The sequence below is a fragment of the Benincasa hispida genome, chromosome 7, assembly GCF_027475165.1.
Source record: "Benincasa hispida cultivar pf3 chromosome 7, pf3_genome.v1.1, whole genome shotgun sequence".
NCBI lineage: Eukaryota > Viridiplantae > Streptophyta > Magnoliopsida > Cucurbitales > Cucurbitaceae > Benincasa > Benincasa hispida.
This window is the reverse complement of record NC_143484.1, coordinates 21,475,559-21,486,907: the sequence shown is the minus strand read 5'-3', so window position 1 is coordinate 21,486,907 and position 11,349 is coordinate 21,475,559. Positions and strand designations below refer to the sequence as shown.

At 27.3% G+C, this 11,349-nt stretch overlaps 1 protein-coding gene and 1 pseudogene across 1 annotated transcript; one reads left to right on the top strand and one right to left on the bottom strand.

Moving 5' to 3' along the window:
* The first annotated feature begins 354 nt into the window (after positions 1-354).
* On the top strand, positions 355-2,013 carry LOC150035029 (protein FAR1-RELATED SEQUENCE 5-like; annotated as a pseudogene).
* Positions 2,014-4,275: 2,262 nt separating this feature from the next.
* Positions 4,276-9,748, bottom strand: LOC150035028 (transmembrane ascorbate ferrireductase 1-like). The gene is made up of 4 exons (XM_090315206.1): positions 9,596-9,748; positions 7,738-7,783; positions 6,570-6,769; positions 4,276-4,536 (listed from the first exon to the last, which is right to left on the bottom strand). Exons 1-4 carry the CDS (start codon positions 9,746-9,748, stop codon positions 4,276-4,278), a joined length of 660 nt encoding a protein of 219 aa, XP_090171332.1.
* Positions 9,749-11,349: the final 1,601 nt, after the last annotated feature.

Sequence of the window (11,349 nt, the reverse complement as noted above, 5' to 3'; positions counted from 1 at the left end):
TTAGATTCTCTCATCTCTTTTCATGAGTTTATTTAAAGTAGAAGAAGAGGGAAGTGAGTTTTTTTTTATACTAAATGTACACTTATTTTGTGATTTTTTATATTGATTTCTAGTGGTTTTATGTTGTGGTTATTGTCATTTAATTAGCATCATTTCTTGAAGCCATGGATAACATAAGAGATACAAATTGCCTACTATCAATTTGGAAGATGATACTCACCCCATAATTAGCATTCATCATTTGGAAGATAATATAGAGCCTATTATTAGTACTCAATTTGATGAAGTTGAAGATCAAAATATAGAGCCTACTATCGATACTGTATTTGATATTGTTAAGCCGATAGTTGGGATATGGAATTTAGTTCAATTGATGATACATATCAATTTTATGTCAATTATGGAGGAAGAGTTGGTTTTAATGTAAGGAAACGATATCGCAAAAAGAACAAAATGAAAAGACTTAAAGAGTAGATTTTTGCTGCTCAAAAGAATGGTTTTGTCAAGTAGATAAGCGAAAAGAAAGTGTTTCATACACTCGACCAATTTCAAGGACGGGACGTAAAGCTAATCTAGCTTGTTTACTTGAAAAGAATGGTAAATACAAAGTAGTTTCTTTTAATAAAACCACAATCATGACCACATATTTTGAAAGTTGACATTGAGTATTTCTAATGCTCAAAAACTCTAGCTTACGATGTAGACAGATCAAGAATTTCAATTAAAGCAACCATGGAATTAACGAGTACGGAAGCTAGTTGTAGAGAGCATTTGGGATTCATGGTTAAGGATTGTAGAAATTACATACACAAATAAGGAAAATCAAGAATTGAGAAGGGAGAAGCTAAAGTTCTATTGCAATATTTTCAAAAAAGACCAATAGGGAATTCTTCTTTTTTCTATTCATTGCAACTTGATGAAAATGACATGATCACTAATCTTTTTTAGACAGATGCATGTTTTATTTGTGATTATATGCTCTTTTGAGATGTTATTTGTTTTGATACAACTTATCGGACTAATGAGCTTGGTTGGTCATTTGCATCATTCATTGGAGTGAATCATCTTAAATAACCAGTGGTGTTTGGTGCAGCTTTACTTTATGAAGAAACAATAGTCTTTTAAATGGTTGTTTGAAACATTTTTAGGTGCAATGTCTAGAAAACAACCGAAGACAATTCTTACAGATCAATCTGCAGCAATAGCTAAAGCAATAAGTGATGTCTTTCCTGAAACTCAACGTCGACTATGTGTTTGGCATATTTTTCAAAATGTTGTTAAAAATTTAAGTCATGTGTTTCATAGATCAAACCAGTTCATTCATGACTTTAGTAGTTGTGTGTATGATTACGAAAATAAAAATGACTGGTTACTGGCTTGGCAACAAATATTGGACATTTATAATCTAAAAGACAATAAATGATTGACAGATTTGTATGAATTGCGAGAAAAATGGGTGATGGCATATTGGCGACATACCTTTACAGTGGATGTGAAAAGCACACAATGAAGTAAAAGTATATGAATAGTTTATTGAAAAAATATTTGAAGCCAAGTCATGATGTTTTGTGTTTTCTTGAACATTATGAAAGAGTTCTAGTAGATCGAAGATATGAGGAATTGATTGCAGATTTCAAGATGAATCAAACAATGTCAGTCTTACTAAGAAAGACTAAGATGTTACAACATGCAGCAGAAATATATACACCAGAGATGTTTAAATTATATCAAAATGAGTATTTGGATATTCTTACGTGAAATGTCTATAAGATCGGTAAGTTGGATGCTACACCAGAGTATAAAGTATAATTTTTCGGAAGGTCCTATCATTGGTTGGTTAAATATGAGGCTTCAACACAGAAAGTCACTTGTAGTTGCATGAAATTTACTTTCATACGTATCTTATGTACCCATGTGCTTAAGGTGCTTGAGAAAAAGAACGTAAATAGAATTCTTACTTCATATATTTGGAAAGGTGGATACAAGAGGCTAGAGCTTCAAGTGAGTTTGTGAATTTTCAAATAGACGAAGCAAGTGAAAATTTTAAAGAGTCGATTGGAAAGTGTTATAACCACTTATGTCGCTTGACGTAAAACAGATAATGGATTTGTTTCTGTCTTTTGTTGAATCTTTTTCATGGCTCGATAGATAATTTGCTTGCCAAATTCCTTCACTAGCAGCCGAGCATGAAAAGTTGTTTGAGTTTACATCACAGAATTTCATTCAATTGCTCAAAGATTTGGAGAAGATGAAAAAAATATTTTGATGAATGATACTAATGTAACCAATATAGAAGATTCAAGTTTGGTTGGAGATAATTTAATTGAAGCACATGAAAAAGAAAGCCTACAGTTGGTTGTCTTTGTAATCGAATGAAAGATTCACTTGAAAAGAGGAGACCGTACAAACAAAATGTAAAATCCAACAAGGCTTCTTCCTCATCAAATCATACCATAACCCTTACACGGGTATCATCGCATCAATTATATCAATATTTATGAATTCTAAACGAAATATATTTAACTAATGTAATTATTAATTTTTTAATTAAGTAAATATTATAGAAAACGATACACAAATGATGTTCATGTTGCCAATTGATGAACAAACAATGTTCAATAGACAAAATAAAGTCATCCACTATGTAAACTTTCTATTCAAAATATTTTAGTTTGAGATTATTTATCAATACTTTATATCTATACTACTACTTATTTTTGCAGGAGACATTAGCATTTGGTAACAAAAATTCAACCTACTAAAGCTTGAAAACTTAGAGCATTCCTGTGTGTGTTCATTTAAGTTTATTATGAGATATTTTATATGAGACAATTAGGTATAATAATATATCTTTGAAGCATAAGAAATATTTTGTTTAACGTTATGGAAAGTTATAACTACTTTAGAATATTTATTTATAATTTTGTTTTGATTTTTTCGTTACATGATATTGTTATTTTAATATTCAATTCTTAATTGATTTTTTATGAAATTTCTTGTAATTTAGAGTGTTCATATTCAAACCTCTAATTATTCGAGGTTAGATTTTGAATAATTGTTTCTAGTTTTAGCCTTTGACAATCATATTGAGGAATATTTAATCATGTGGTCTCAATTAGATCAATAATTGAAAAAATTTATGAAGAAAACAATTTAATTTTATAAAAAATGAATAATTTGGGGATATTTAAGCAAGTTTAATTTTTTTTATGATAAATAATAATAATAATAGTGAAACCGAACATTTATGATTTGACTTTTAAGTTAAAGTAAATATTAATAAATAAATAATTTTGATTTGATTTAATTTTTTTTACGAAAGTTTGATTTAGTTTATGAAGATACTGAAAAGAAAAAAAAAAAAAAAGAAATAGAATCGCAATCCCATTTACCCGTTATGTTTCACATTAGTAACAAATAATTTTTTTTTTTTTAAAAAAAAAAAAAAAAAAAAAAAAAAAAAAAAAACTAATCCTTTCTTGTATTTATTTGCATTTTAATTTGAGTTAGTTTGTATGGTCGTATATTCTAATTCATTTAAGTTTCTTTTATTATAATTAGATTCTATGATAAACACTCATTGACTTTTATTTTTATATGAAAATTGCACGAGTAACTAATATATAAGCATATCGATAGCTATTAATTTCTATTATTATGTTGTAATGACAGAATTTTGTCAATGATATCTACTATTAGACTTTCATTTTTATGGGTAATCATACGAGTGACTGATATAGAAGTATATCAATAAGTATCAATGACATAGTTTTACATTATTGTGTCATAAAAATAAAAGAATAACATTGATAGTCATTCTAGAAAATTACATGTTTTCAAATGCGTCTTTTCTCGTATTTATATCTACATGTTTTATGATAGAAGTTTATCACTGATAAGCTTTCAATTACAAAGCATATAATTTATAGTAATAGACTTTTTATCACTGTTAGACTTCTAATGTTTATGCTGTGATAGATAGTCTTATCACCAACAATGTTGATATAATTCTATCACTAATAAACTCAATCAAAATTTCACATAGTCTATCAGTGATAATCACTGACAGACTTTATATTTTGTGATTGGAATTTGTCGATGACAACTTTTATCATTAATAACTAGTTATAATACTGATGTTGTGATAGAAGTTTATAAATATCTACCAAACAAAAATGAACACAATTTGTAATTCATAATTAGTGATACAAAAAGAAAGAAATAAAAAAAAAAGGAAGAAATTAAAATAAGAGAATATTATAGGCAAGAAAGAAATTAATAAAGTGGTGGAAGGATGACAGTGAGAACAACAGTGGCAGCATAGAGAAGAAGAAGAAGGCCAGTGAAGTTGACAATAAGGCCTTGTTGAGAATGCCCTAAATCCAATGTGTTGAACCTTTGAAGTAAACCTAATTCAGCATTGCATGTTGCTATTAAGAATATGAATATTCCAAAGTAAATATGCCATGGCAACATGTTGCTTCTTCTTCTTGATTCTGCTCCAGGGAAGAAGTATACAAACAAACCAAATATCCACTGCACAATATATATTTTAGTTTCATATAAGAACATTATTATATATATATATAGATAGGTTTAAATACTATTTCGGTCTCTTACTTTCAACTTTAGTTCGTTTTTGTCTCTATACTTTCAACTTTATTTCATTTTGGTTACTGTACTTTCAAAAAGTAATCATTTTAGTCTTATCATTTCATTTTTACTCCACTTTTAAGAGGTCAAAATAATCACTTTTTAAAAGTTCAAGGACTAAAATGAATCAAAATTAAAAGTACAAGGATCGAAATGAATATTTTGAAAGTTCAAGGATCAACGTAGTATTTAAACCATAAATATATTAACATATATTACTTCTTCATTATTGAAATTACCATTTACGCCCTAATTATTCTAAGCAATTTGTAAAAAAGGAATGTTCTAGGTGAGTTGGGGGATTTTTTTTTTTTCTCTATTCTTCCTTTTTTCTTAAATTTATTTCTAGAGAGTACTAATAATGTTTATAAAGATACTTTTGATAACTCATATTTGCTTTTTACTTTTCTATTTGTAAAATTTATGTTTTGTTACCTCTAATTTCATTGTTAAGGGCTTCATCCTTTTCAAAGAGATAAATGAAACTCAATCTCAATCAAATTGATCAATTCTAGCAATAGAAATAAGTTTTTAAAATCTACCATTTTTCTTTTTAATTTTCAAATTTTAATTGGCATGATTTTTTAAAACCTATTGATAAAAAGATTAATAACAAATAAAATAGTTTTCTGATGAAAATAGTGTTTATAATAAGTTTAAATTTTAGAAATCGAAAATCAAAAGTTAAAGGCCTCGTTTGGTAACTATTTCGTTTTGTGTTTCTTATTTTTAATGATTAGGTTTATTTTCTCCTAATTTTTTACAATAATATACATTTTTTTTTAAATACAATGGTTGAATTCTTAGTCAAACTCCAAATACAAAAACAAGAATTTAAAAGCTGTTTTTTTTTTTAGTTTTCAAATTTTCACTTGATTTTTTAAACAATTGGTAAAACGTTAGTAACAAATGAAGAAATTTAGAGGTAGTAGTATCTAGACTTAATTTTTAAAAACCAAAAATAAAAAACGAAATGGTTCAAACGGAACTTTTTTTTTTTTTTTTTGAACGGGCAAATGGTTAAGTGATTAATGGGTGCATCAAGATATCTCAACATGATAGAAATTTGTAGAAAGTTTGATAATCAAAAACTAAATGGTTATTAAATTCGACCATATAATTAATAGTGTGTTGGGATTAACTTTAAAAAAATAATTTAAAAACATTATCAATTTTTGTTCTAAACACATTTGGAAAATTTCATAGTTTAAAGTAGTCAAGTTTTATAGCTTCTTTCAATCGTTTTTAGATATAAAAAAAAACGTTTTTCAAAAAAGTATATTAATAAATAAAAATCATACTTTTATAAATAAGGAAACTGAGAGTTAGATAATTGTTCAAAAATGAACTTTTAAGTGATTAATAAAAAATCTTTAGAATAAAATACTATTTAAAGTATTTTATAGAAAATGAAAGGTATATAAAAACATTTTGATTGAAGTTAAAAAAGAAAGTGTTTAATTAAACTATATCTTTCTTTTAGACATCCAAAATATATCTTAAATGTATTAGATAGAGTGTTACATTCAACACGAATAATCATTTTGAAAATAACTCTTAAATATATTTTTTTTATTAAAATCATTTTAGTGATATAAAAATTATATTTAAAAATGTAAAATTAAATATTATATTAATTTCGAATTATTGAAAAAGCGATTTTGAATACGACAAAAGTGATTTTTTAAAAAAGGTTATCAACTATAGCTCAACTAGTTAGGACGCATCATATATATATAGAAAGTTTAATATGTTCCTTCCACATCTCTAATGTCATACTTCCAAAATTATGTCTATTTAGTTCCATGAACCGAGTTTGTTACCATCTCGATATCGAGCGATCTTATATTAAAATATTTTTCAAAACGAAGGATGAAACATTGCAAAAGAGAGAGAGGGAAATTAAGGGGAGAAACCTGAAAAGCATAGAGGGAAATGGCTATCAAACCAATCCAAGAGTGCAATGAAAGAAGATCTGATAGTTTGATTTCATGGTGAAACTTGAAAGCCAAACAAACCCCAAAAATCCCAGCTGCTAATGCCATTAGATGCAAAACCAAATGCACCACTTTTCTCCAATACTTTGTTGCTGGTATTGATTTGTATGCCATTATAGCTGCCACCCACAAAACCATATTATATTCTATTAGTCTTTGCTCATAATCAACATGTATCACCAATAAATATGTATCTTGATTATCATTCATATATATATATAGTGTCTCAAGGGTTGTCTCAATTTAAACTCTAAACTCTTATAAATTAAATAATTTCGATTATCTATTAGTTATTTACAAGTATTTTCACTTGATTTCATTTAAAATCAATTCAAAATCACATGTCATTCTTTCTAAATAAGTCTAGAGAAAAATAGAGGAAGAGAAGATGAAAAGTCACACTCATATGAATGAAAAGTCGATACTACCAACTTTTTATTTCAATAACACATGAATTGAAAATAAGTCTTATACATGTTGAACTCATGCATTAACGATTTGAAATTTTAGAGTTTTCATGAAATTCCACCAGAGGGATCTAAAATTGATTCGGTTATGAAAACTAAGTTTAAGAGTTTTAATTGATGTAGTTTTATTAGTTTGAAGTTTTAAGTGATACAACTCTTAAAATGTCCTGATATATATATATGATGGTATATTTATGCATGATAACACGTCTATTAAATAATTCAAGTAAGAATTGGTTGATATTTGAACTTTTCTTTTAGTACAAAATTCTTATTATTTTGAACTGTTTATTAGCTCTCACTTTGTTACCACTTTCATACTTACTTTATAACATCAGACCACCATCTTAAGTTAGACTTCAAACCAATTATTTTTTTGTTAATAAACTTGGGTTATAATATGTCAATGTGAGCATATAGTTTAATTCAACCACGAGATCAGAGATTTTAATCTTTCACCTTCGCATGTTGTTTAACTTAAAATAAAACAATTTCACTAATAATCTTTTAACAAATGAAAGAAATTTGAAACTCGAATATCTCAATCGACATTATTTGTAATGTTGTATGGTAAAATGGAAAAGAAAAAAAATATGGAAGATTAATGCAATTTTAAGTACCTTGTCCTCCAAACAAGATGAACCCAGCCATTAAAATCACATGCAGCTGATCAATAAGAAGAAAACAAATATTGTCAACTTATGTTGTATATGGAAATTTCCACAGCTACCATCAAAATTATATCAAAGGGAAAGCAAAGGAACAAAAAGATCAATGCATATATAAATATATATATATATATATATATATGTATGTATGTATTTATAGGCATGTTTTCAAATATAATAAAATGAATTAAAATATTTACAGATATAGCAAAATATATTAGTGATAGATACGGATAGACATCTATCAATGTCTATTAGTGTCTATTAGTGATAGACCATAGTAGTATCCTATAAAGCACAGATACTTCATGTGAGGCAAAGAATCTGTATCAGACACGTATCAGATACCGATACTTCCAGATACTTCTCAAATACGTATCTGACACGTGATTTGACATATCTATTTCTACGCATATCTTTTTTTAAAAAAAATAATAAATAAGACAAGCAACTCATTCAATCTTTCCCAATCTAAAACTAGGTAAACTATTTAAAAATCTCACTACTTGAGTCCAAAACTAAAAGGAAAAAATAAATAAAAGAACAAACCCTAGAATCATCTAGTCTTCATCTTCACATTTGAGTCCCCACAAAGTCTACCAAAATATAAACTATTTGGATATCTTCAACAATTCAATGAAGAAGTTCTTTGTTTATCTTCATACTTCTCCCTCTAATCTTCTTCTTCTTATTCTTCTTCTTTGTAATATGAGTCACTTTTCTATTACATTTTATTAACTATTGTATTTCAACATCTTAGATGTTGCTTTTTTTTATTGTATTTCAGTGTTTGTCTTCTATTTTGAGCTATTGTTATTAACTTGTATGCTAAATTTATCTATATCCTAGATTATTTTTAAGAAAAAGAAAATATATCTTCAATGTATCAATATCCTCATTTTTTAGAAATATATATATATATATATATATATATATATATATATAAATGACGTATCCTTAGACGAATCTGTATCTTAGTTTTTTAGAAATTGACGAATCGCCGTATCCAATCGCATTCGTATCGTGTAACCGTATCTGTATTTGTATTTCATAAATAGTATCTATCAGTGATAGAGGTCTATCGGTCTCTATTTGCTATATATATTTATAAATATTCAGTAATTTTTCAATTTAAAACAATTTCTCTCACACAGATATATATATATAGTTGCTAATTAAAGTTTGGAATCAGAAAAATTATACATATAATAAAACTGAGGTAAAACACTAATAATTATCCTTTCGTTTATCTTATTGAATACCTGGTAATGAGTTAATTTATTTATTTAGTTTAATTTTGTTAATTGACTCTAATTAGGGTTATAAAACTTGGAGAAGTATATAAAGAGAGTGTGTGTATGTGTTTTGGTAGAAAAAATCTGAGATTTTGGAGTAGGAAAAGATCAAAACACTTCCAAGAATGATTAATTTGTAAAGTATAAACTAATCATGATGATTAAAGAGTTTGATATAGCATGAGAAATAAAAAGATAAGAAAAGATTTCACAATATTTATGAAAGATAAAACTTGTACGGTGCCTGCACTCATCTTTGTGCAGCGTAAACTACACATCAATAAAAAAAAAATTGTTATCTAACATATTTTTTAAAAAAAAAATTCTTTTTTTTTACTATGTAAGAAAAATGGGATGCATGGAATTAGCTACAGTTTAAGGTACACTTAGCCATTATTTTTTAAGTTCAAACAGATAATTCAAAAAAAAAAAAAACACACGACAAAGATCGAATTCAAAAATGGTGAATCGAAAGAGTCGCCATTTCGATAGGACGTATTGGAGAAGACACTCACATTTAGAATCTTGAGCTTGTTATCTGATTTGATAGCAGCCCCTCCTCCAAAATGGAGGATCCAAACAAGAATAAGAGCTGCAACTGCCATGGCTACCAAATGACCCAACAAAGTCACTGGCCTTGCCATTATCTTACCTCGTTTCGACGCCATTGAAATAGCCCTTCAAGAAAGCTCTATATGTAATATCAGAGAGAAAGAAACAATTTTGAATTGAATTTAGAGACAGATCATATATATATATATATATATATAGAAGAGAGAGAATTAATATATACATATATATTGGTGTCTCCGATCGTCCTTTGTTTATAACAAAGAGAGAGACAGCCAAAGCCAAACCGCCTGTGGCCGGCACCTTACACTCTCTACTTTCTTGGAATTTTTGCATTCAAATATTAGGTTAAAATTCAATGTTTTCTTGAATGAAGCTTTCTAAAGGCTTCTTCAATTACATCGCTTTGAATAGCTGGTGATATTCTGTCAATTTGGTTCTTGTGTTATAGTGTTGATCATACAATTAAATTTATCATAATTTATCGGCTTTTAGTTTTTAGGTCAATTGGTGATATGTTGTTAACCACATACCTTTTGAATGAGGGTGCACACTATTGAGGGTTCCTTGATTAAGATAGATGAGTTATTCTTCTCATTGTTCATTAGTAATTTCAATATGAAACCCTATGTTATCTGATACGAAATCAGAGTTCATGAAGCTCAAATGAGAGCACTTGATAAATTCAAAAACAAAATTCTGGACTAATCAAATAACAGTAAACTCAAAGAAGTACTATCTTGATGAGGCATGTTGAGGATCCCTTGATTAAGATGGATATGTTACTCATCTTGTTCTCATTTACGTTTGAGATAGACTTTCATATTATCTAATACACATTTTACGCTAGTTGGCATGTGTTGATGTCAAATTTTGGCCAAGAGAAAACACATCTAACTTCATGTGACAACAATGGTAAATTTATAATATAGAGAAGAGAGAACCTACAAAACAATGTAAAAAGATTCATGTGACAACAATTATTTTGATCATTACAATCATTATAGAACAATTAATATAGTAATCAAGTTCAAAGTATGTCTAGATATAGCATAATACCAAAAAAATCAAAATATAGCAAAAGCTAGATTCAGTTTTCATTGTCTATCATTGATAAATCATATCGTTGATAAGAATTTATCACTAATAGATCTTGTTATATTTATAATTTTTTAAAATATTATTATATACTTAGTTATTATATCTAAAAGTGCTATGTATTATAATTATTCATATATTTATATATAACAACATGCAAGAGTGATGATTTTTTAACATCTGACATTTAGGCTATAGGGCTATAGTACAATTCTCTTAACCACTTACCTACACTAAATTTAAATCCATATGAAATGTGTAGTGAAACTGAAAAATAAATATGGGAGAAAAAATGGAGAGATAAATAATGTACTACTTGAAGAGGAAAAAAATAACCCAAAAAACTATATTTATATTTTTCTAGAAATTATTTACAGACAAAGCCAAGAAAATGTTTGGTTGTCTTCTTTAATAATCTTGATGTTTTAAAAAAGGCCTTAGAGGAAAAGACAAAATCTAAGAATCAACCGATAGAATCAATGACCATTTGTGTTGTGTAATACATTCATCACATGAATGATTTGACTGAGTCCTTGCAACTTCTCTTTCCAGCCATTGAAGTTTAATCATGACAAAATTAATTAGTCATTTAGAAATTAGA

Excerpts from the sequence above, each read along its gene's own strand:
- LOC150035028 (XM_090315206.1), bottom strand. The coding sequence starts at position 9,748 with ATGGCGTCGAAACGAGGTAAGATAATGGCAAGGCCAGTGACTTTGTTG. Across the intron at positions 6,770-7,737 it reads CATCTTGTTTGGAGGACAAG|CTATAATGGCATACAAATCA; the intron begins GTACTTAAAATT and ends TGTGGGTGGCAG. Across the intron at positions 4,537-6,569 it reads TTTCCCTCTATGCTTTTCAG|TGGATATTTGGTTTGTTTGT; the intron begins GTTTCTCCCCTT and ends TATATTGTGCAG.